General features: G+C 44.4%; 4 protein-coding genes and 1 long non-coding RNA gene across 7 annotated transcripts; 2 read left to right on the top strand and 3 right to left on the bottom strand.

Moving 5' to 3' along the window:
• Positions 1 to 311: 311 nt before the first annotated feature.
• On the top strand, positions 312 to 11847 carry LOC105393847. Of its 3 annotated transcripts, XM_048624796.1 has the most exons (8): positions 317 to 489; positions 3340 to 3564; positions 4287 to 4412; positions 7412 to 7547; positions 9415 to 9593; positions 10529 to 10582; positions 11026 to 11079; positions 11673 to 11847. In XM_048624796.1, exons 1-8 carry the CDS (start codon positions 417 to 419, stop codon positions 11735 to 11737), a joined length of 912 nt encoding a protein of 303 aa, XP_048480753.1. In that variant the 5' UTR covers positions 317 to 416; the 3' UTR covers positions 11738 to 11847. The 3 variants fall into 3 exon arrangements, with proteins under 3 accessions (XP_048480755.1, XP_048480754.1, XP_048480753.1); XM_048624797.1 differs by lacking the exon at positions 11026 to 11079 and having other exon boundaries at positions 313 to 489; XM_048624798.1 differs by lacking the exons at positions 10529 to 10582; positions 11026 to 11079 and having other exon boundaries at positions 312 to 489.
• LOC125489309 lies at positions 10975 to 12567 on the bottom strand. The gene is made up of 2 exons (XR_007266876.1): positions 12400 to 12567; positions 10975 to 12017 (listed from the first exon to the last, which is right to left on the bottom strand). It is a non-coding gene; the product is annotated as an uncharacterized LOC125489309 (long non-coding RNA).
• A 347-nt stretch (positions 12568 to 12914) lies between these two features.
• On the bottom strand, positions 12915 to 14912 carry LOC105393862. Its single transcript, XM_011565677.3, has 4 exons — positions 14450 to 14912; positions 13992 to 14228; positions 13388 to 13519; positions 12915 to 13027 (listed from the first exon to the last, which is right to left on the bottom strand). Exons 1-4 carry the CDS (start codon positions 14658 to 14660, stop codon positions 12915 to 12917), a joined length of 693 nt encoding a protein of 230 aa, XP_011563979.3. The 5' UTR covers positions 14661 to 14912.
• A 94-nt stretch (positions 14913 to 15006) lies between these two features.
• On the bottom strand, positions 15007 to 18475 carry LOC105393846. Its single transcript, XM_011565658.3, has 2 exons — positions 18001 to 18475; positions 15007 to 17562 (listed from the first exon to the last, which is right to left on the bottom strand). The coding sequence occupies exons 1-2, from the start codon at positions 18218 to 18220 to the stop codon at positions 16214 to 16216; spliced, it is 1569 nt and encodes a 522-aa protein (XP_011563960.3). The 5' UTR covers positions 18221 to 18475; the 3' UTR covers positions 15007 to 16213.
• Positions 18476 to 18794: 319 nt separating this feature from the next.
• On the top strand, positions 18795 to 25319 carry LOC119693970 (rab3 GTPase-activating protein regulatory subunit). The gene is made up of 9 exons (XM_038119089.2): positions 18795 to 19007; positions 19096 to 19307; positions 20139 to 20388; positions 20511 to 20682; positions 20953 to 21102; positions 21461 to 21710; positions 21881 to 24418; positions 24643 to 24840; positions 25033 to 25319. The coding sequence occupies exons 1-9, from the start codon at positions 18926 to 18928 to the stop codon at positions 25195 to 25197; spliced, it is 4017 nt and encodes a 1338-aa protein (XP_037975017.2). The 5' UTR covers positions 18795 to 18925; the 3' UTR covers positions 25198 to 25319.
• Positions 25320 to 25597: the final 278 nt, after the last annotated feature.

Here is a 25597-nt window from a genome sequence, read left to right as displayed (position 1 = left end):
CTGTAAGAGCTTTCTACTATTTTATGTTTCCACTCAATTTTCAGGTATCATTGATGCACCTGTGGGTTTATGCCTGAAATATTTCAATGACACTCAGAACTCTTCAGGCGTTCGGTAAGTTTGATTATACATACATATATTATTAACACTCTTTCAAAACCTATTTGAATACATGTTTTTTCTTTCTCTATTTATGTAAACACTTTTCCAAATAATAATGATACTACCAAAACACCCGCCACCAAAACAATAAGCTAACCCTATCACAGAGCTAGACAATCGACTGTTTACAGTAGTTTAGTCGGTAATCGCTATTATTTAGTTAAACAAGCGTCGTGGCGGTCGCGTGGGCCGCTGGCTGGCTCATACAGTGAACTACAGTCAGTCTAGAATAGCCGCGCGCGCAACCGCACAACATGGTAGCGAGGAAAATCAGCGATGCGATCGCGAGCGGGATATGTGCCGTGGTGTTGTTGTGCCTTGTGCGAGGTAAGGTTTTGATGGAGATGTTTGTTTACTTGTTCAGTTTAGTTGGTGTTGGTGCTAGTCGATCTGTGAAAGTAAATTCGCGAGGGTTGTTGCGGGTTGCAGGCATAGTAAATAAAATAAAAGAAGCTTAATCTTTTTGTAGGTCGATTATAATGCTAAATATGTATAAGGTAGGTAATAAACTAACAGCAATCTTTAGTTTCTGATACTGGACTAATTTTATTTATTTCTAAGCTAACTGAAATGTTTTGACATATTATGGAGTTAACTTTAAACTTTCGTCAATGGTACTTACACATTTATTTACAACAATACTTGCGTGAATGTATAGCACATACAAATCAATAAAAACTGACGTTTGCAACACTCACGAAGTACCTACGCACAGGTGCGCTACTGGTTCAGTGCCTATATAATGAGCACGGGCTTATTGGCATCTTACAGACTGAAAAGACACTAACGTTTATTATAAAATTATGCCTAAATCTAACAAAATAAAACAAAATTTAACATCATGTATAAACCTTGTGAAAATATTTTTTTACTATGTAAATGACCGCCACGTAAATAGATATAGAGGTCGTAGAACCATTGCTCCAATGCCATGGAAACTGAAAGACATGAAAATTCATAAATAGTGTGTTAAGGTTAACCGCAACCTTTTGCGAAATTTAACTTTTTTATATATTATGACAAGCTTAAAAAGTTTTTGACTACTGAATTTTATATTATTTATTAACCACCTTCTTACCCACCTATAAATATGTGTATAGACACAATGTTGGTAAGAAGGTGTAATAACCAGTTAACGCTTTCAGTTTGGCAACATTCCAATTGTTACATCATAATATCTCCAAACACAAAATCTTTTCTAGTATTTATCAAAATATAATTTTACATCTATTTACTATAGTTTTCTAAAAATCTAATAATGCTAATTTATTTATCTGCATCATACAAGTAAAAGTAGGTAAGTACTACATTTTATGAATGAATTAAGTCTGTCTGCATTTTGCATTTGGCAACGGCTACGGTGAATCTGCAAGAGAAAATTCATCTGGAGGATGTTTAAAATATAGCATTCAAGAATCGAAATGGACAGGTAACGTCCTAACAGTTTAAATTACTTAGCAATTCATGTATTTAGGGTTGCTTTATAACTACTGGTAATGTCTGGTAAAGTTAGTTAATCTTAGTTAGGTATATCACAAATATAATTTCCTCAGTCCATATAAGTTCTGCTTAGGTACCAATACCAATGCTCAGTAGTATAAGGCTTGGTTTTGTACATGATGCCCTTCATTTGTTCATTATATTTTACTTACTGCTATGCGTTAACTTTGTCATCGATGAAAACATACCCCATTGTGGTGAATGTGTCAGTGTTTAACTTCACATTCAGCAGTTGTTGGTTTACGCGGCACTCAACCTAATTAATTCAACGATAACATTTACTTGGCTCTATTTGTTTTATTAGTAAAGCTGGAAAAGCTGTTTAAATAATGATTAATGATGATACATAACTGAAGAAATATTTATTTCATAATTTATTGTAGGTCATAGTAAGTATTTCTACCTACCTATTGAAAAAACATATGCTAAGAAATATGCGATGGCTACAAGCAGTTTTAATGCCTAACAAAAGGACAAAGAAAGACCAATAAAATCATATTTGTCGTGTTATCTCAGATCAACAATTTAGCCGAGGGTCTAATTGTAACAATGGATTGTGTGAATCTCAATACGGCGTAGGAATTAGGTACTGACCTAAGAATATTAAGAGTAGTCATTTATAAAACCTGACGATCTTACTGCGATCTAACCGCGAGGGATATAGGTACCTAACTCCGATAACTACTGTCACAGATTGATCAATAACTTCCTTGCCGTGATTTACGGATTAGAACTTACTTAGTTAAGTACTACTCTAGACAACGCATGTCTGTGACAAACATTACCTAAAAGGATTCACTGAATGTGAGATTAATTGTCAGTTGCGGACTTCCTGAAGATCTTGATGAGTCTCCGAATCTGACATAATATAATGTCGGTGTGTTCTATAGGCGGCGGCGGCATAGACGCGCGCGGTATTTTTAACATTCCCGGTCCGCCTCAAGGTTGACTAAGATGGGCGCTTATTTCATTGGAACATGACCTAATTTACTGTGGGTAATAATCTATTATTAGATTATCCTTTGGGTTACCTACGCGGCGTAACGGTTTCCTATAAAACCTCGTGTTATTAACTCACGCTGGAAGTTTTATGATGGTCTTGAGGTGCGTGTCCAAGTTCAATGTTGTTTGACGTTCACTGTCAACTAATTTTAACTGTCCTTGGCAGGTGTGCTCGCATTCATACCACTTTTGTAAGATTCTAACTGAATCTTTGTTAGATTCTTTCCTAACATTTCTCAATGATACACACAACACCTTTCCTATCTTGATATAATAAAAACACACATTCAGAATATGTGCCATAACGAAATCCTTCCCTACCTAAGTCGGTTACTTCCATATCGATATGGAAATGGGAACGTCACCGATTTCATGCTGTACCTATAGGTAGATTTAATCATAAATAGAATATCCCTACACAGAGCTTAATGTTGCTGTTGCTGTCCTATGGTACCCCGGTGCCCGGTGGTACAGAGAGCCTTCACAATAATGCTCTACGCCGTCTTTAGCATGCAACTGCCCTGGCTTCTGACCTTAATACACACACGAGCAATGAAAAAGTTTCAGTGACATATACAACGTCAATGGGAGGTGCATAAACTTTTTTATTGCACGTGGTATAATTGAAAAAACATTGACAAAACTTAATAAAAGCACCATTTTTATCCTCCGCAGGCACCACCACGCTATCCCTGACGGGGTTCTCTGTCCCGGCGGCGGCTCCGCTGGGCAGTGACGTGCGTCTGCGCTGTGCCTACTCGCTCTCAGCCAACGAGGCGGAGGGCGCCGTCATCATCAAGTGGTGGTGGCGCTCGCTGCTGAACAGCTCCGACACCCGCCAGCTGTACCAGCGCATAGGACACAACAAGCCGCAGGCGATCCGGCATAATACTAATATTGGTGAGTTTGCTATTCAATTTACGTTAACTGACTCGGAAGGCATATTTAGGAGGTGAAAGGTGAGGTCAAAACGGAAGAGAAGAAGGAGGCGAATGTCGGGTAGGTAAATTAGTATTCATGTATCTTGACCAAAGCATAGAAGACACTTGAGGTTTCCATGGAACGATGTGTCTTGCGCGATGAATCTGGGACTCTATACGTCTTTGGCAACATTTATACAATCTGCATATTCTATCATTGCTTGATGAGGGCAACACGCGCCTACACACAACGAGGCGGAGGGCGCCGTCATCATCAAGTGGTGGTGGCGCTCGCTGCTGAACAGCTCCGACACCCGCCAGCTGTACCAGCGGATAGGGCGCATAATAAACCGCAGGCTATAAGGCATAACACTAATATTGGTGAGTTTACGTGAACTTATTCAGAAGGCATATTTGGATCCGCTGCGGGTGAAAGCGTCTTTTGCAACTATGGGCAGACTATATAGATGTTACTTAAAATAGGTATGTTGAGAGCAGAAGGAGCGTTTTAGATTTAATTCTACAAATGATCTGTCAACAGCGTTCTGTGGCTCGGTCGCTATTCGTCCCTTTATCATTCGTTGATGAGTGCAACATGCGCAGCAGCTCGCAGCTAATGAGGCAGAGGGCGGCATATCATAATGAAAAGAAATACATAAATTCCTGAAATACTTATAAATAATAGACCGTTCCTATTCGCAGATGAGACGGAGCGCGACACGGTGGAGCTGTCCGGCGTGCAGCCCTCCGAGTCGGGGCAGTACGAGTGCGAGGTGGCCACGCTCAGCGGCGCCGAGGTCCGCCAGCACGCCACGATGCAAGTCTACAGTGAGTATACTATGTACAGATGAGACATAGCGCGACACAGTCGGGGCAGTACGAGTGCGAGGTGGCCACGCTCAGCGGCGCCGAGGTCCGCCAGCACGCCACGATGCAAGTCTACAGTGAGTATACTATGTACAGATGAGACATAGCGCGACACAGTCGGGGCAGTACGAGTGCGAGGTGGCCACGCTCAGCGGCGCCGAGGTCCGCCAGCACGCCACGATGCAAGTCTACAGTGAGTATACTATGTACAGATGAGACATAGCGCGACACAGTCGGGGCAGTACGAGTGCGAGGTGGCCACGCTCAGCGGCGCCGAGGTCCGCCAGTACGCCACGATGCAAGTCTACAGTGAGTATACTATGTACAGATGAGACATAGCGCGACACAGTCGGGGCAGTACGAGTGCGAGGTGGCCACGCTCAGCGGCGCCGAGGTCCGCCAGCACGCCACGATGCAAGTCTACAGTGAGTATACTATGTACAGATGAGACATAGCGCGACACAGTCGGGGCAGTACGAGTGCGAGGTGGCCACGCTCAGCGGCGCCGAGGTCCGCCAGTACGCCACGATGCAAGTCTACAGTGAGTATACTATGTACAGATGAGACATAGCGCGACACAGTCGGGGCAGTACGAGTGCGAGGTGGCCACGCTCAGCGGCGCCGAGGTCCGCCAGCACGCCACGATGCAAGTCTACAGTGAGTATACTATGTACAGATGAGACATAGCGCGACACAGTCGGGGCAGTACAAGTGCGAGGTGGCCACGCTCAGCGGCGCCGAGGTCCGCCAGCACGCCACGATGCAAGTCTACAGTGAGTATACTATGTACAGATGAGACATAGCGCGACACAGTCGGGGCAGTACGAGTGCGAGGTGGCCACGCTCAGCGGCGCCGAGGTCCGCCAGCACGCCACGATGCAAGTCTACAGTGAGTATACTATGTACAGATGAGACATAGCGCGACACAGTCGGGGCAGTACGAGTGCGAGGTGGCCACGCTCAGCGGCGCCGAGGTCCGCCAGCACGCCACGATGCAAGTCTACAGTGAGTATACTATGTACAGATGAGACATAGCGCGACACAGTCGGGGCAGTACGAGTGCGAGGTGGCCACGCTCAGCGGCGCCGAGGTCCGCCAGCACGCCACGATGCAAGTCTACAGTGAGTATACTATGTACAGATGAGACATAGCGCGACACAGTCGGGGCAGTACGAGTGCGAGGTGGCCACGCTCAGCGGCGCCGAGGTCCGCCAGCACGCCACGATGCAAGTCTACAGTGAGTATACTATGTACAGATGAGACATAGCGCGACACAGTCGGGGCAGTACGAGTGCGAGGTGGCCACGCTCAGCGGCGCCGAGGTCCGCCAGCACGCCACGATGCAAGTCTACAGTGAGTATACTATGTACAGATGAGACATAGCGCGACACAGTCGGGGCAGTACAAGTGCGAGGTGGCCACGCTCAGCGGCGCCGAGGTCCGCCAGCACGCCACGATGCAAGTCTACAGTGAGTATACTATGTACAGATGAGACATAGCGCGACACAGTCGGGGCAGTACGAGTGCGAGGTGGCCACGCTCAGCGGCGCCGAGGTCCGCCAGCACGCCATGATGCAAGTCTACAGTGAGTATACTTACTCTGTATCTCTGGAGGATCTTCAAAGGCTTGACCAGTATTGTACAAATAATAGTCTAGACCTCAATGTTGACAAGTGCTATTTTATTGTGTTTACTCGCAAACGCAAGCCATTCATGTGCTCCTTCAAAATTAAAAATCAATCACTTAATCAGGTTTATAGCACTAAAGATCTTGGAGTTACTCATGATTCAAAATTATTATTCGATTCGCATATTGACAACATTGTGGGCAAAGCTAGTAGGGCTTCATTATACGTGTGTCAAAACCTTTCAAGTCAATGAAGACCTTAAAAATACTATATTGTTCATATGTCCGTAGTCCCCTAGAATACGCTAGTCAAATATGGAATCCGAAATACGAAACCTATATAAACAGATTGGAGAGAGTACAAAAAAAGTTTACTCGGTTTCTTGGTTTTAAGTTCAAACTACCCAAAATGTGCTATCAAACAAGATGCAGCAACATGCACTTCTTATCTCTTCAAAATCGCAGAGAGATTGCCGACGTACTATTTCTAGCCAAATTAGTGAAGGGTAATATCGACTGTCCGGCATTGCTGTCCAAAGTAGGACTAAGAGTACCCCCTCGACTGACCCGTTTGAAACCGTTATTAAATGTACCCACCTCAAAAACCAACTACAGACAAAACTCATTCCTGATCAGAGCTTGTAGAAATTTTAACAAACACTTTACTGGTTCTGACATAGATCTTTTTTGCAACAGTTTGTCCTCAATGAAACATCATCTCATAAATGTGTGCTGTTAGTTTAAATTAATAAGACCCTTTGTTTTTTATGTGATTGTGGTAGGTACCTATTTGGGTTTTTATTTAATTGTCACGGATTTTTGTTTGCTCCTACTTACAGTCATTACTTTTGTGTTATATGCGGGAACCTGTTAATGGCATCTAGTTGTTATATGTTCATAAGTAATATTTAGTTATTAACAAAATGCTGTTGGTTCTCCACGAAAATGTAAAAATAAAATAAAAAGTATGTTTCAGCTCATAGAAACAACAAATCACTGTTAGGAGAGCTCCAATACTCTTTCAAGACGCAGCCGGGTGACGCTGTCGGCAGCGGCTGCCGGACAGTGGCAGCGTCTTGCCAAATGTGACGTTTACACGTATTAATTACTTTTCCCTGTATGATTTTATAACGGTGAAGTAGACCAAAATCTAACCGTTATGAAAATGTAATGTGTATATTTTTAGCATAAGTAAATATGTGGTAAATGATGACGTCTAATTTTGTGTAGATACGTACATTGTGATTTGAACTTCATCATAAATATTTTTTAGTAAAGAGTACCTATTTAATTCAATTGTTTTGTAATTTCTAACCCCTATCTCCTTCTCCAGCTGAAGGCACCGGCCCAGTTCTCAACGTGTCTCTAGTGGACGACGGCGCGGACGCGGACGAGGCGCCGGACGCGCTCGTCGCGTGCAGCGCCGCCGCCGCCGCGCCGCGCCCCGAGCTGCTGCTCACTGTCAATGGGTACGTTATACTATAGGGGTTGCAAGTATTCAGAGCGGCATAACGGATGACTCGCGCCACCGGTCAGAAAGCTTAGTTTATAAAGCCGAGAGAGCAGCGCGAGCGACATAAAGCCAGTGTCAACTAATGCTGCTCATTACTGTTAATGGGTATGTTAGTGGCGCCATCTGTTGATAATGGCGAATTGGACTACTTGAGTCAACAGAAAGCAAGGCTTAGAAACAAAAGATTGCAGCGCGAACGACACCGCGCCACTGTCAACCGGTACGTTACTACGTTAGTAGCTCTAGCTCTGTATCCACAAGATAAAAAGTGCTCAAAGGCTAGCTAGCGCCACCGATCAGAAAGTGAATCAAAGGCCAAGATAACCGCGTTTGGTTTTTCCCGCAAATGCCAATATTAGCGAACTGTGTATTAGTGGCTCCATCTGCCCCTGCCTCCTGTAAGTTCCTCCGCAGCGGAGGGCTCGGGCCCGGTGCTGGACGTGTCGCTGGCGGACGCCGGCGCGGACGCGGTCGAGGCGCCGGACGCGCTCGTCGCGTGCAGCGCCGCCGCCGCCGCGCCGCGCCCCGAGCTGCTGCTCACTGTCAATGGGTACGTTAGTGGCGACATCTGTGTCTTTATAACGGTGAATCATATAACTAGAGCCATCAGAAAGAGAAGTTTAGAAAGAACGTTAAGTATACATAATAGTGGCTGCAAGTATTCAGAGTGGCTCAATGGATTACTCGCGCCACCAATCAGAAAGCTTAGTTTAGAAAGCCAAGAGTGCAGCGCGAACGACGTAATGCCACTGTCAACTAATGCTGCTCGTTACTGTTAATGGGTATGTTAGTGGCGACATCTGTGTGTTTATAATGGCGAATGGGGGACTACTAGAGTCATCAAAAAGCGAGGTTTAGAAACAAAAGCTGGGCTGCTCGCCACTGTTAATGGGTACATTAGTGGCGCCTTCTGTGTCTGAAATAGCACAACGGGTAACTATAGCGCTATTAAAAGGCGAGGTTTGGTAAGTCAAAAGTGGCTCCATCTGTGTCTTCAAAAATCGATTATGGCAAAAGGCTAACTAGCGCCACCGAACGGAAAATGAAGCCTATATCCCCGCGGGAGCTCTTTTTGGAAAGCGCTGTGCCAATGTTACTAGTTTCTCACTGTCAACTGTCTCGTTAGTGGCTCCATCTGCCCCTGTCTCCTGTAAGTTCCTCTGCAGCGGAGGGCTCGGGCCCGGTGCTGGACGTGTCGCTGGCGGACGCCGGCGCGGACGCGGACGAGGCGCCGGACGCGCTCGTCGCGTGCAGCGCCGCCGCCGCCGCGCCGCGCCCCGAGCTGCTGCTCACTGCCAATGGGTACGTTAGTGGCGCCATCCCTGCGTTAAAAAACATCTAACGCCACGAATCAGAAAGCTAGGTTGAGAAAGCCAAAAGTGCAGTGCGAGTGACGCCGCCGCCGCTCTACTGTGAACCGGTAGGTACGTTAGTAGCTCCATCTGTGTCTTCATAACAGAATATTTGATAACAAGCGCCATCATAAAGTCAAGAGTGCAGCGCGAGCGACGTCGCGCCACTGTAAACCGGTAACTCCATCTGTATCTTCACAAGATAATTACATCCAGAGTCAGTTAACTTGACACCTGGCCAACAAGAACCAGCGGCGACGTTCAAGTCACATGGTATTTAAATTAGGTCTTGTATTAGTAGTTAGTATGCTTCGCATACCCTTATGTACCCAAAAAACGGCTAACTATAGCGCCACAGAATCTCATAAGGTCATAAGAAACTCTAGATTTTGTAGCTTACACAGGTAATAATAATAAGACACCAAACAACACCCGTTAATCGTGAAACTTCATTTTTCAATTTCCTTCCAGCCAAGAGCTGAAAACCGAAGAGTCGCTCAACAAATCAAAGGACGGTTTCTTCGACATCACGGCGTCGGCGCGAGTGTCGCAGGCGGACGTGGCGGGCGCCGAGTTGCGCTGCGAGCTCACCTTCACCGACGACTCCGTGTCGCACCCGCCCTACACCGCCGAGATGGTGTTCCAGACTAGTGAGTTGTGGTTCTAAGGCTGCTGGAGTTGGTACTTTTGTGTGGTGGCACTTCACATATTATTATTATTCTAAATTTAAGACGGGCGGGGATTGCTCCCTCTGATTAGCAGTGCAGTAGTTGAATAAAATTTAATACAGAATTAATCATGATAGAACACACATTCATAATGAAAGCCATAAAGGAGATTTTGGTGTTATCTTCTAATATGTGAAGGCGTGCCAAATTTTCACATTTTGCTATCTTCACAAATGTATACTGCTTGGTCAAAAACAACAACCCCTACCTATACCTACTACATTATAAATATATGGTCTGAAACCCAAATATACTATGTGAAGTGCCTCCATTACCATGGTAATTTTTGGGGATACTGGAATTGGTCCATAGCTTAATGCATGACACATAACAGCACTTTCTGCGCTGTAGATTGTTTAGGCAGTTGGTATTTAAAATAACTTCAATTCAATACTGATAAAAGGACGATATTTTATAAGGACGTATGAGAAAAAAAAACTACCAAGCTTACTTTATTTTTACAAAACAAATTTTAAGCGAAGTTTATCAGACGATTTAGTTTCTATTGCATGGTTGATCGGGCTAAGGCAGAGGTACAATATTGATGTGGTTTTTAGGCAGATATTTTTAATTTATTGCATAAAAGTATGGTCTGGCCAAACGATTCATAAATTATAAATGATGAAATTTACATTATGATTATAAGTCTCATGCATAATCCAATACGTGAAAAAATGCAGTACATATTATAGATGGAAGTTACACGCTTATCTTCTTGAGCATATCGCCCATATCTCTTTATGATATCACCTCTTTTATTTAACAATATTAGCTCACTCCGATTGGCCAGTTCATGCTCAGGTGTTGATGATTCGTTTGTCTGTGTGTCGTGAAGTGTAAACTAACATGTCTGGCAGGCCCCGAGGAGACCACCACGAGCGAGCCCGACAGCCTCACTGAACCCACTACAGGTAAATAAATACTTTATATCGCATATCACACTCAGGTTCAAATTCATTACAACATGTATTGCGTTTAGGGTGTAGGATCAATCTTTGATATGTTTTATCTATCTCAGATGTTACTATAGATACCTAATGGTCAACTAAACTAAAAACGAAACGAAAAAATCATACATATCTCGTGCTGATCAACTTGATAGCAAATTATCATTAAAGCAGACTAAGATCAAAGTTCATTCAAATCTATGATTTAATAACATCTTATAATGCAGTCATTAGAAAACAGTCCGATACTTCAAATAATAACAGTTCTAAACAATAACTAAAGTCGACCAGCTTTCTTTAAAAACGTAACATCCTGTAATACTACCCATATCATTTAATTAAATGAGCTGTAAATGTATCAATGGGTGTGTGTGTGGAGAAGTTACAACTAACAATAATATATGCAGACGCCGCCGCCACGTCCGAGCAGCGAGCGAACCTAGAGGAGACCCCAGCCACCGGTAACACTCATATTCATATTTACACTTTTTACACTTGTCATATTGTCAGGCTTTACGAATATGAACTTTTATTACTTTTAGCGTTCTCATGCCATGGTTTATATTCGTAAAGTCTGTAGCATGGTAAGTAGTGTTACACATTTTCGGATTGCAGTACCTATGCTTTTTGGAACACTCAGTTTATTATCATTGACTGTAATGACTTTATCAAACTAATATTGCGTTGAATGTGCTCATGCAATCTACTCACGTTTGTAATCATATTTGACTATACCCACCCACCCCCTGTCATTCAAATTAAAAACTTAAATTATGCCCTTACATTTTAGTATTTACCCTAATTTTATTTTTGCATTGAATATTGTTTTATTCATTTCGTTATTTCAACAATGGAACGCTGTGATTTAGTGATCTTCTATTTATTGTTTGACTAGTGCATTTAATTACCAAATCGAAAAACTCTAAAAACTGTTGATGATTATCCCTTTCATACTATATATTATCATATTTATATTTATAGTCACATATTTTCATTCAAGTTTCCCTTAATATATTTTTAACGTGATAGTAATATTTAATTTTTATATTTACAGATGCTGCATTCTGGCACTATGCTGTTTCGCCCTTATTGCTCATTGCTGTTGCGATGTTAATATGAAAGAGTTACACCAAATGTACCTAATGTGTTGTGCCTTAAGTGTTATTTTGTATTGATTTTAATTATTTTTAATGATGTTTGTTTGACTAATAAATAAGCTTTATTTTTTACAGTTATTTATTTAACATAGCGTATTCTGTAAATATAAGTAGTGTAAATGTAGCTGTGCAAATATTTGAATTGCTGTTAACATTTGCAATATTTCTGCATAATTGTGCTGCAGTTTCTTTGGTCATGTTTTTCTTGCATTTGTCTCGTAGTATGACGTCTTTGAATTTATCTGTAAGAAACAAAATATTTAATTTTAGGGACCGATTTGCCAGAGCTTTATTAAAAATTACATTTATCTATATGTAATGATTCGTATCATTTGCTTAAAAAGTACCTGTGGATGCAAGCCCTAGCGATAGTAGTTAATTAATGGTAATTAGGAGGCACTCATATTTTCCTGGAGCATTGTTCAACTGCTCTAATCATACTAATAGACCTTAGACTAGTAGCCGGTACATTTTAGATAGAGAAGGCCGTGGACAGAGTATTGTGGCGCTTCTTGGGAGAGATCTACATAATTAAGCTAAGTAGTAGTAGGATAAGTCTAAGCAGTGGACTGCTAAAATTTTAAGATGAAATTCAGTTCCAACCACAACAACAAAGTAACGCACCCCATCGGAACACCTGTTCCCTCACGGCGGAGTACCCGGCGGGCGGCAGCAGCAGGCGGCAGGCCAGGCGGTCGCCGTCCCGCAGAGATGAGGGGGCGAGCGCCGCGCGGCCACTGGCATCGTAGGAGGAACCGTTGTGCCAGATACGCTGCTCTTGTTTGGGGATCTGTTCGCTGGCGATAGGGAGAAGGAGGGTTTGTTTATTAGTCGAGCTGTATAGGTTTAAAATTATGACTTGCATTGGTCAATTGACAGCTTTTTGTAACGATGCTTCATGAGAAACAGGACGGTTGACGAAAAACGAATGAACGAGAGCTGTCGTGCAAACTGCACGTTTGATATAACGAGATAGAGTCGTGGCTCGCGCAGCAGAGCGCTCCGAAACTTCGCTTTTCGTCATATAGAGTGGCCACCCAGATCTTTCACCACGTAGACCCAAATATCTCTCTTCAAAGAAATTCGGGAATGTAACTCGGGACCTTTGGCTATTAGATACATACTTGAAATTAGTTAACTTACCGGTTGCGTTCTAGGACGAGTGTGGGCTGCGGGTAGAGCCCCCTAGCTATGCAGTTCACTTCAAACTCTTCAGCGTAGTCGATTGTGAGCACAAACTCGTGCTCGGGACCTGCAAATTGAAAATAACATTAGGACGTAAGTACTTATCTACATTATTTTAATTTGACGTGTCCTAAAAGCCGTCAGAGGGAATTTTATCAATGAACTTACCGAAGGCAGCTCTGGTTTTAACAGTTTCACATAATATAGGTATCTAATGAGTGGTTATGTTCAACAGTATTAAAGGAAGGTTTAAAAGGAGGACCTCCTTAGACCGTTAGCAGATACCTAGTGGCTGGATGAGGAAAGCCAAGGAGAGTGTTGTGGCGCGTCTTGCCTGATAATCACGATGGAAAGATGAGTGTTATAAGTTTGCCGGGTGCAAAAGGGTGCCGGTCATCCAAAGGAGCGTCTTCAAACATCCACTCACTAAATACAAGCACGGTCTTGGTGGCGTGGTCCTCGGCGCCGGCGTCGCTCCGGACGAGACACGTGTAGTCGCCGCTGAGCTCCGGCCCCGGCCGCAGGATGCGCAGCGACCGCCGGCCTATGGATGGACTGTCTGGTGGGCAAAGGAAAGTTGGTTTAGAAATTAAGTACTTATCGGAGTTTTAATTAACTCGTCAGTAGATAGGTAAAGTATGTACAATATTAGGGCGCGGCATGGCAACTTTATCGACGTAGATAAATTCGCATTATATGCCTACGTAGGTAGGTAGGTAGCTACTTATACACTTCTATCAACATCCCTTCGTAGTAACCACAGATCGTGATATAGGCACATAGGTATCTACGTAGATAAATACGTCATGCCCCGGGGACTGAATGAGCACTAAAGTAGGTACATAGCCGATAATTAGCGGCCTGCAGCGCAGCCCACTGTTGAGCGAGTGTTAGATATACACATAATCCAGTAGGTACAAAACAGTCTCATGTGGTGTCCTGCATATCAAATCTCTCCCATGACATTTAACACATAGCCCATAGGTACATAACACACATAGGTAGGTAACGCAACGCAAACTTCCACTTACCTGCAGCTTTATACTGAACATCGAGTCTGTCACGCAGCAAATCCACCACTACCGGCTCAGTGTTGGGCCTCCACTCATACACCGGCGGCCGCTCCCCGTTGAACAGCCACTGCAGCACGAAGTTCTCATCAGGAACTGAGAACTCGCAGTCCAGGATCAGAGCACTGGAGTTCGTTTGTGTCAGCTCTGGGACTGTCACCTTGGTCACTTTCGTTGCGCTTTGGTGGGAGAGGAGATCTGGAATTATAGGGGGGAGGACATTTTTATACTACTGTCATTGGGGGAGGATGATAACTCTAGGTAAGTACAGGCAAACATAGGTGGGTGTATCTAGCCAAGCGCCAACGGAAAAACTTAATTAAGTATTTATCTAATAAAAAACCAAATAAGTACTCACACAATGTAGGTACCTAACACTTTTTAGGTGTTTCATTTACTAAGTTAGTAGGTATACGTACTTGCAACCATTAGCAGACTGTTAGCAACGACATGTCCGATGTTGGTGGTCGTCATTTCACAATCACCTGCAGACTTAGGTATCACGGCACCAGTGTATGGCGTTATTGGCGTGCTAGCTATGACTGGGGCATGTATGCTGAGCGGTTGTCGCAGTTTTCTACAAGAAAGCGAGAGTCCCGGGCGCATAGAGTGTGACGCTGCGCACGGCATGCCTCGGTGTGCCCAGTGCCCACTAGAACCCAGTACCCGGCAATTTTACGGGGTAGGGGCATACTAATAGGCCTGATTTGTCGCCAATGTCCAATCAAGTTTCATATTTTGCAGTAGGTACCAAGGTATGAAGGTAGGGGAAACGGTTGTCCCGTGAACTTTGTTTTTATAGTGTGTGCCATACTTATAATGACGGAAAAACTGAGGAATTTTTGAACGGCTGTACCTCAGAAATGGATGGACTTGTGTTTATTTATCTTTTCAAGGGTTCGATACCCAGAGGGTTTGTTTCAAGCCTGGTACTTAAATATTTTTCCAAGGGTTCTGATCAACATAAACACCTTAATTCATTACTTAAATCTTTTTAATTTAAATAAAATACATGTAAAGCTTATAAATATTAAATTAATATAAAACACTTGCAAATATAACAAATTGTACTTACGTTAACTATTTAACGCTAAGCTAATTCGATTCAACCGAATGCAAATTAGGCAATTATAATAATGGTAAATAATGGCAAAACCTACTCAATTAAATAATTGTCGATAAAATGGCAAGCAATTGCATGGTATTCTGATCTGGTAGGGATAACTTTCAAAACATATTTAAATACTCGCGTATATTATACAATATTCTAATAATGTTCCTCAACATTATAAACAACAGCAATGTTATATTCTTGTCATGGTTAACTTATATATTTTTTGATTTAATAAGTAACACCAATTTAACAAAGCATATTATGTACTTTTGTAATTGTGTCTTTTTAAAGACATTACAGTATTTTCTTCTACTTCCCTGTACCAAGTCCGTCTAAACACATATTTATTTTATTTACTATAGTCTACATACAATATAATGCCATTTGTCAGTATATTATATTAGAAAGAGTTGCATGGATATTGCAACCATATTTTTCTTAGTGCCTAAACATTTTAACTACCTACAAAAGTAACATTAATTATCTTTGGATTTTTTATAGTAACCTTAGGTAATTTATAATTTAATATGTTTTCCTATGAGAGAACACAACTTTGTGTTATACTTAAACCACTATTGCACACAATGTATCTTTAATTTACTTAATTGCAATTTTCCCATTACCTATTTTTGATTAATTAATTTTTCATAACTGTAAATCTAGTTAACTCCGTTTATTTCTTCAAGGGTGATAATTGTAAAACATTACAAAATAATTATTTCGAAATGTTGCTTTTTACTGTATAAAATTAACTAAATTTCATAAAGAAGCTATTTCTTTTTGGCAAAATTTTATAAAGTTAGGAACTTTAACACAATCGCATTGAAGCCTCACTGAATACATATCTACGATTACCTACAGTTATAAAATGTTACTAAATGCAAAGACATCTTTTGTCCAACTATCCTAGGTTTTACCAACTTAAAATGCAATGCTAGTCAATAAACATAGTTATGCAACGGATCATAATAAAATAAAAGGGAATAGTTACTGTGTAAACAGTCCTTACATGGCATCACACCCCCAGTCTTATCATTTCAGAAGCTGCCAGCTACTCTTTGGTATCGTCTTATTTGGTAGATTTATCCTTCGAACGGTCTGTGTGAGGACTGCCAGTGTTGTGCCTTCCCTGGCGAGTGCCGTCGCACTCTGCGCTGGTGGCCACTGACGTGAGGGCGACAGTCTTGTCGAAGTCGATGGTGGTGTAGCCGACACCGCCGGGCGCGCTGCCGGTCGCGGGCGACGCGTCGTGCGCCGTGTGCCACCGGCTACAGCCGCGCGAGCCCTGCCCTGCATACACCTCGCCTTTTGAGCCACCCTCATTATCCGACTTCTTGTCTTTTGCTGGATGCCTGTGACTGTCTTTCGGAGTCTCTATATCCAGTATAGCATAGTTCACCTCCACTTCCTCTTGCGGCGTCATGGAGGCAAATTCAGATCCAGAGTATCGGTTGGCCATTATCACGTCGCTACTGACGCAATCCTTCAATTCACCAATTGATAGGTTGGCATAGGAATTGAGTTCTGGTTTAGGTGCAACAGGTGGAATATTCAGATTGTAGTAATCAGGTAGCTTTGGTATTTGGGGGGGAGGGGTAGGCAGGCTCGAGGCTGCGTCGTTCTTGTTGAAGTCCGCGTCGGCGTCGGCGGGCAGCATGTTCATGTAGAGGCGCGCGGCCTCCTGCTGCTCCACGCTCAGCTGCGCGTAGTGCTCGCTGGCGTTGCTAAGCGTGGGCGACAGCGGAGCACTCTTCTTTGAGCAGGTCACATTGTCATTCATGTTAGCAGCTGAGAAGGGAGGACTCTTCCTCATGGCACTGACATTTTCATTGATGTATGGTGTGTGCAATGGTGGCTGTGCGATGGTTGTGCGCTGATCTTCAATGTGCTGTTTCATAGCAGTCATAGCAGTCTCTTGTTTCAAGGTGTTCCTCAACATTTGGAGGTCCCTATTGAAGTCATTTGTGTACATGTGTCTGTTGTCATTGTTGATGTGCTCTCCGTGGTTGTTGTTGTTGTTATTTTCCTTGAATTTGAAATCCTTAACTTCATAGACATTAGTCACTTGATTGTTGAGTGGGCGTGGGTACAGCGGCATCACCTCTAGAATATCTGAGCTTGATGGAGATCTTGGTGTCTGCGAGACTGTTGTGAGGGCTGATGCTTGCAACTGATTGTTGTTAATGGTGCGAAGTGGTTGTCCATTATCTACTGAAGACCTGTGCACCACAGTAGCTTGCAGTGTCTGCCTTGGGACAGTAGGTGGGCTTCCCGTCAGTAAAGATGTTGGCATTTGGAATGGTAATGATTCCTGGAGAACATTTCGGAGCTGGATGTTAGACTGCAGCACATGGAACAGCATGGCAGCTCGACGACATCTGAATGCAAAAATGCCCTCACCGGTTGAGCACCTGCGACCTGTAATAAAAAAATATGGTTTTGGTTTATAAAGGTTGCTTACTTAAATTAAAAACATTACATTATTTCTATCTATATCTAAGGTTTTTCTCTGCCTATGCCATTTCATTGTTCAGACCAATATGATTACTGTTTATCAGCTTTTCATATAGCTATTAGAACATACTTTCGTTTCGTGTTATTTGATATTTCACTAAATTTGCATGCTCGTATGATTGTAATAAAACACAGCCACTTTCATAAAAAAAGTTTATCAAAGCCCCACCCCAATGATATCAATGTAAATGTATAACATTAGCTTAGATTCAGTGAATCCTAAGATGGGATACCAACCCTACATCTAGATTTGTAATCTCTAAAGAGATAATCAGTATACAGGTCCCTCTCAATGTATAATTATTGGATGTAGACTAAATGCGTAAAAATAATGGAACCTACCTGATTCAAAGCTGAATATTTCTCCTTCAAATCCATATCTCCTTAGAGAAGCGAGCGGCCAGTAAGTAGCATCTTTTCCAATCCGGTACAGGACCAGCTCTGTCTCTGTCACTTCCAGCTGCCCCGACCACAGGTCTGCGCCGTCTTCATCCACGTTCACGACACGGAACACGTTGGGGTGGATGTCTCCCGTATCCTTCTTGCTATGAAAGCACCCCATTCTTAACGTCTCTCCGTTTTATCTTCAAGTGATAATATTTTGTGAAGAAAAGCACAACGCAATACCAAAGGTCATGGTGGTCGCAGTATCAATAACTCTCACAGGTCTCACACTTGTTGCTGGATGTTAAGTAGCGTTAATATAAGTAATTATCATTTAAATAGTCTCCAAAACATCTTCTTTTTATAATTTAATCAAATAAATATTTCTGAGATCGATCACTCAAGCAGACAATTACACACAGAATAGTTGTTTTTAATCAATATACAAATTCCTTGATCAATACCTAAAAATACAAATACGAAGTGATGTGGGGGTATGGGAATGGATAGGGATTGGGGAATGGTGTGAGGTGAAGCCTGCAGCTCTGCGCAGCGCAGCGCAGCGAAGACACAGCCGCCCCCGCCGCCGGTGGCATTGCATTATTATTTTTCCATCATCATCCGAAAGCCGATAAAATAAATCCTTCTTCCAAGGAACTTTCTTTTATACTGTGATTATTTTTTTGACGTATCATGTCACAGAGCAAAATCAATACAGCTGACAGTGACATGTTTTGGTTTTATTTAAATGTCAAAAAATCTAAAAAACCTTGGATTGTTTGTATTTTATTCTTTATAAATTTACATGAAAAAAATCCTCCATTCTCCTTCTTTCATTGTGTTTTTGTGTGAATCAAAGGGCTGATGTAACGGAGTAATAATTATGGCATGTCAAGTTGAACAAATTGCCGATTGCGGTGATGTAGCTACTTTAGCGAGAGCCCTATTTATTTCGGACAAAGAAGGTACGATTTCTATTGGAAGATATGAAGTATCACACTGAAACACTTGTGTAAATTATGTATATTTACCAGTATTTCAACTTCTTTTCAGATAATAGCTGGCTATCTCAATGTTCCGTATCATTATCGTCCTGTGGGTACTTGCTAGCGGTGGCGTATAGGAATCGTCTTTGTCTGCTCACGTCGCAGTGGATCAGCGCGACAGACAGCAACACGTACTTGATATCGTGGAGTGGCACCGTCCCGGCCAATGTCACTGCTGTAGCTGCATTCCCTATTTGCCCATCACAACAATCATCACAGGTCAGTCTTATAAGTTATAACATATAAAGTTTGCATTCCATTTGAACACACCATACTATCCAATATCTTATTGATTCTTAAGAGGTTGGACACATAAATAACATTAAGTACAGCTCGCGCCAATCATCGAGTTAGCTCTGAAGTTGCAGCGCTTAGCGTCGCACGATCAAAAAACAGGTATCAGCGGAAAGAAGGCAGTCCGGGAGGGGAGGGGTCGGCAGTGCACACCCCCTCTCTCTCCGGCCCCGCACCGCGGTCGCCTCGATTTATGTGCGTGTGTGTGTTCTCACTGTTCATACGCCACGCACACATTCGCACCTACAGCAAAAGTACAGTCGCGCATTGCATCATTGTAGTCGTTTTGTTTTGTGAGTGTCGTAATTATTTCGTTGTTGTTTTAATAAACTTAGTGGCATTGCATTGCTAAAATGCCTAGATCGAATACCTTTTAAGCCGACAGGCTAGAAAAATTATATTCAACGTGTTTCAATTTATGAAAAAGGAAAGTTAAGAAGGTATCAAAATCGACCTTCAACACGTCCAAAAAAACTTAACATAGTTGAAACAATAAACCTGACTAAGTATGTAGGTACTTAACTTTTGTACATACATATTTATTAGTCCCACTGTACATCTGCGCAACGCGCACCGCGCCAACTTCAGAGCTAACTCGATGATTGGCGCGAGCTGTACTATGCTATTCAAGCAGAAGATATTGTTAGTCTGTATGATCCATGATAATATAAATAATTATGATGATGACTACATCCTACAATCTTTTATAATATATTAAGATTTGTGCCGTATTAATGATAAAAACACCTGTTACAGAATGGAGCAGACTGGTTCTGCATAATAGTTGGCTACCAGAATGGCTCAGTTGGGTTCTACACCCACACCGGGCACCTGCTCCTCAGTGAAAAGCTAGATGAGAAGCCGGTGATGACCATCTCCTGCCACACCGGTACCTATGGGACTCTGCCTGATGACATCTACATCCTGTTCCCAAACTGTGAATGCATTATTACAGGGAACAGTCTATTCCAGACACTCAGATTTGCTAAAGCTCAATTAGCTAGAGGTATATGTTTGCTATTTGTTAATCAATTGAGTTTTTTTTATCTTGGATAGGGTTAACTTCTTATCTAAAAGTTATTTGTCAAGCTGCCCAGTAGTTTATACCTGCCTTGTATTCTATTTCAGTGCAAGCTGGCCTACAGACAGATTACGCTGTGGATGGGCGAAACATACAAATAAGAAAATGGTCATTCTCAGATCAAGATGTGATAAACGATGCTGGGGTGGTGGGACTTGAGCTAAAGAATACCTATGACCATCTCCTGGCTGCCTCTACTTATGGTGGATATGATACATGGTAAGTGATGAAGATAACTTTCTATTGCTAATGCATGGAAGTCAGGTTATCTAAATATATTATATTGCAGAAACTGTATGATATAAATATTTAACTACATAAATACATATTTCAACTGTGGTAGTGTTGAATTTACAATCAAAGTAGTATGCATAAAAAATGTTATTTATCCAAAATAGAAAATATAAACACTGAAATTGGCAGCAATCCGCGTGATTACATTACTAAACCAACTTAATACCCCTTATACCCCTTATAAATATACTACAGGTACCGCTCGATCCCGCCGGCCAACACCCTGATCCTGGGCGCGGGCGGGCGGCCCTACGTGGGCTTCCACTACGCGCTGGAGGGGGGCTCCGCGCCGCCGCTGCAGGACGTGGCCCGCGCAGTGGCTAATAGGATTAAGTCTGCGCTGCCGTATGTTATCACCAGTCTATGAGATCCCATGTTTCAATATGCTACGAGTGAACCCCCTCACGATCAAGCGTCAAGCTGTGCCGTCAAGTCTGCAGGGCATGTTAAGACATGTAGATTGTAGAATTATACACATCTGTTTAGCACTTTCTTACGGCATATGACTTGACGGCAACCCGCGGCTGTAATTTTGGCCTTGTGTAGGTATTCATTGCAGGTCGCTGTCTGAAATACATGTTAATTTGGCATCCACGGAATGTTAAATTGAGACATTGTATTCGATGCTCTGCAAATTTTGTTTTGATTATATACAAATCATTTTATATACTTTTTATCACAGTTACCTCTTATCACCTTCCAGAGGCTGGCTAGGCGGCGGTCCGGAGCGCGAGCCGACTAACGCCGAGCCGCGGGTACGCTCCGAGCCTCTCTCAATGCGCAGCGGACTGAGCGACGCTCAGCGAGTCGGCGTCCACATCGCCGTCTCTCCCGACCGTAGGCTAGCCGCCATCGCGGATAATACCGGCCGGGTGGCGCTACTTGACGTGAATAGGGGACATCTGGTCCGGATGTTCAAAGGGTATAGGGACGCGCAGTGTGGCTTTGTGCAGGTGGGTTGAGTTTATCGTCGTGCTAGCTTATGTGAGCCATTCAATTTAGAGTGATTAGGTATTGGTGATGATTGAACTTAATTACCTCAAAAGTAATTGTAGGTATGTCGAAATACTTGTTCTTATGACTACCAAAATACACTCGTAAACTAAATCGAAATACTTTCCAGGTATTCGAAGAAAGCGCCAAGAAACCGCAGCTGTCGACTATCAAGGAGACCCGGCGCGCCGTGTTCCTCATCATCTACAACCCGAAGAAGGGGCTCATCGACATCCGCCTCATGCAGACCGGCGCGCGCGTCGCCGTCTTCACCGCCACCAAGAACGGGAAACTGCTCTATAACACTAGCGGCCTAGTCGGCGCCGAGCCCTCCTACACACACAAGCGACTGAACTTGCCCCAACACCAGTGCGTCCTCATAGATCCAGACGGGAAGCTAAAGACGTTCAATATACCCTTCTTCTTCGCGCTCGAGGGCGAACACTCCGCCCGCTCCAAGGACCTCCACCTCCTCAGGGACCTCAGAGAGTGCCTCAAGAAATCCCCCAATCCCGACAGCGAAAGAGAAGAAATAATAAACAAGGCACGCGAATTGAAAATGCTAGATTTGAAGAAACACTTCCTGGAAATGCTCATTCGCAACTACAAAGTATCGCCGGAGATCGTGATGGCATGCGTCGATATATTCTGGGACAGTCTAGCCGACGCCAAGTTAGACGAGCAATCGGAAAACATCAAAACTTACTTTAGAAACCTTGTGTTAATTACCTTGTTTTACCGCCGAATAAACAACGAAAACACGGACGATATGCAGGAACTTGTCAAGAAAGTTTTGGACGAGGAAACATCAGAGGAACCTGAAAGCTCAATGGAGGAGTCGGAGGACGCAGTGGAGACATCGGAGGACGCGAGCGAGAGCGAGGCGGAGGAGGCGGAGGAGGCGGGCGGGCTGCAGCTGCTGGAGGACGACGGCTGCGTGCTGGAGCGGCTGCTGCTGCTGGCGCAGGAGCGCGACTACCGCGCACGGCAGCCGGCGCGCGTCTCCTTCGCCGACGCCGCCACCGCGCACTACAAGGACTTCGTCACGAGCTTCGCGCTCGACCACCGCGCCGCCGCGCTCGCGCTCCGGCCCGACGCCTCCCCGGACAAACTGAACAACCTCGCCGCCTACGTCTACAAGTCCATATTCCAACTGGAAGATCTCTCTAAACTGACCGAGTTCGTGAAGGAGAGCCGCATGGACCCGCAGGAGCTGGTGCGGCTGCTGATCGTGCACGTGACCAGCATGTCGCTGGAGGAGCTGTCGGTGGGTCTGGCGGAGCGGCTGGCGGGCGCGGTGCGGGGGGCGGCGCGCGCGGGGGCGGGGGGCGGGCGTGTGCGCTACAGCGAGCAGGCGGCGTGGGGCGGCGCGGCGCGGGCGGCGCTGGCGGCGGCGCGCTGCCCGCTGCGCGCGCTGGCCGCGGCGCTGGCCTGCAAGGCGGCCGCGCGCGCGCTCGAGCCCGCCGCCGCCGCCGACTGGGAGTCGCTCACCACGGAGGCCGCGCAGTGGGGCCTGCTCATCGGCAAACTAGAGGACATATCGATACTCAGCATCGTGCTGATGCTCAAAAGAACGTTCAACGGCAAAACCTTACCGAAGCTGGATGGCGTGGACTTCGACGTGAACTTGAAGTACGTGTACTCACGCGGGCAGGGCTCCGTCACCGAGCTGATCTCCAAGTGGCTGTGCTCGCTGGGCGTCCCGCCGGCGGCCGTCGTGGCCAACGCGCTGATGGACCGCGCCGTGGACCCGGAGACCACCCAGGATGATGCTGACGACCGCAGCGCCATGTTCCTGGAGGACCATCGACAGCTTGTCGACGATAACCCTACGATATTCAAATGGGTTTCTCTTCTGAGACAGCAGTTTCCGTTCAGCACGTCGCCCGACTACATCGTGGCCAACATGAGCTGGGAGTACGCCCTCGCGTGGCAGCGCAGCACGCAGGACGCCGGCAAGCTGGCCGCCGTCGTCGACTGCCTCACACACATCTCCGACCAACATCTACAACTAGGACTCTGCTCCATCATATGGACCACTTACGTCAAGGATGTGTTCGAAAGTAGTTGCCGGCTAGTAAATAAAGTGGGGAAGCTGCCTAAAGAGCGACTGTGCGTGCAGGACGTGGCTCTATCAGACGACAACATGGTGAAGTTCCTCGAAGTGGCGACCACATACCTGGAGCATTTTCTAAAATGGTCGTCCGTGACACTGGACAAGGAGAAACGCCGGGTGCAGTATGAAAAGATCTGGGAGGACAACAACCCGTCGCTAGTCGAAGTGGCCCAGAACACGCACCGCGCCGACGCTGACATCGTGAGCCTCAACTACCAGGTGGCCTGCACTATCTACTACATGTGCCACTTCAAGCTGAAGGTCACGAAGCCTCTGAACAACTTGTACGACATCGACTATGACTACATATTCGAGGCCATAGCGGGGAAGGGCGAGCGTCGGGAGTTGAACATGAAGCCGTCGGACAAGTTGAAGTCTCCCCGCATGAAGTACCTGAACAAGTTGATCCGCGCGGCGCTAGAACTGGTCTCCTGCCAGGACGCGGGGCCGAGCCCGCGCTACGACACCATGGAGAGCCTGCAGTGGATGGACAAGGTGCACGATCTGGCGCATCTCTGGCACATTGACGATGACTTCGTTAAACGGCAGCAGGTAATTTTAACTACTTTATATTTGATCGGTGTTTTTTACTGTTGTTTTTTACTGCATGGATTCAGCTGAAAATCAGAATACGGTATTTTTTCTGACAAGACATTTTTAATTAAAAAGCCCCATAATATGAACCACGAATAATATTAGGCTACAACTCAGAAAAGTTAGGACATATCCCTGGGCTACAATTACACATTTTAACCAACCTCCTTTTAACCCCTCAGCTAGTGGGCACCTACCACCTGGGCTACGACCAGCTGGCGGAAGAGCTGGTGGGCCAGGTCAAAGCGCTCGATCTAGCGCTGCAGCCGCTGCTGGCGATCACGGCGCAGCGCTTGAAGCGCCATCTGGAGCTGGCGGCCGACCCCGCCGAGTGGCTCGCTGCCATGCCGCCGCATCTCGTCGTGCACCTCAATAACTATGTAAGCCATAGAGTAAGGCTTAATTCACAGCTGTCCAGGAGATCGGTCACGGTGTGCCCGCGTGCAAGGGACCCAAAAGCGAAATATTTAACTCTAGCGCTATTTCAGTTTGATCTGCCGCCATTTTCATTTATATTTCTGAAGTCACCGAGTTTCAAAAACCTTTTCTTCATAATTAAATGTTGTCACCAGGAGCTGGACCCGTCAGTGCCGGCGCACGCCTCCCCGGCCTCCACCATCAGCGTGCTCCAGAGAGTTCTAGAGAAGCTGGACAACTGTCCGCTCAACACGCAGAACATCAAACTAGCCGCCCTAATGGTGCGGGGCTGTGAAACCATCATAGAAATGAAGCTTTAATTTAATGTTGTATAGTCTACTTGTTATGTTTAAGATGCTTTTATTTGTATGAAATATTGTTTTTATAATACCTACTTCTTAATATAATTTTGTTGAAATATAGTAATAAATGATTAAGTTTTTTTTAAATAAGTTATAGAAATAACATGTCATAGGCATACAATAGTTTTCTATAGTGCCACAAACTTATCTGTTCCGGTGACAGCTCACGTAAATGTGTAATATTTCTTCATTCTATAAGATTTTAAGTTTGCCAGTAGTGGTAATTCGCTCTTGTGGTTTTAATGAACCCATCTAATCTATATTAATATATAATTCATTAGTAAATAATGAGATATGGATCAATTTAGTTCGCTCTCACCGGAACAGATAAGTTTGTGGCACTGTACTCTTTCACCAG

Source organism: Plutella xylostella, chromosome 12, assembly GCF_932276165.1.
Source record: "Plutella xylostella chromosome 12, ilPluXylo3.1, whole genome shotgun sequence".
Lineage (NCBI taxonomy): Eukaryota > Metazoa > Arthropoda > Insecta > Lepidoptera > Plutellidae > Plutella > Plutella xylostella.
This window is presented reverse-complemented; position numbering and strand designations above follow the sequence as displayed.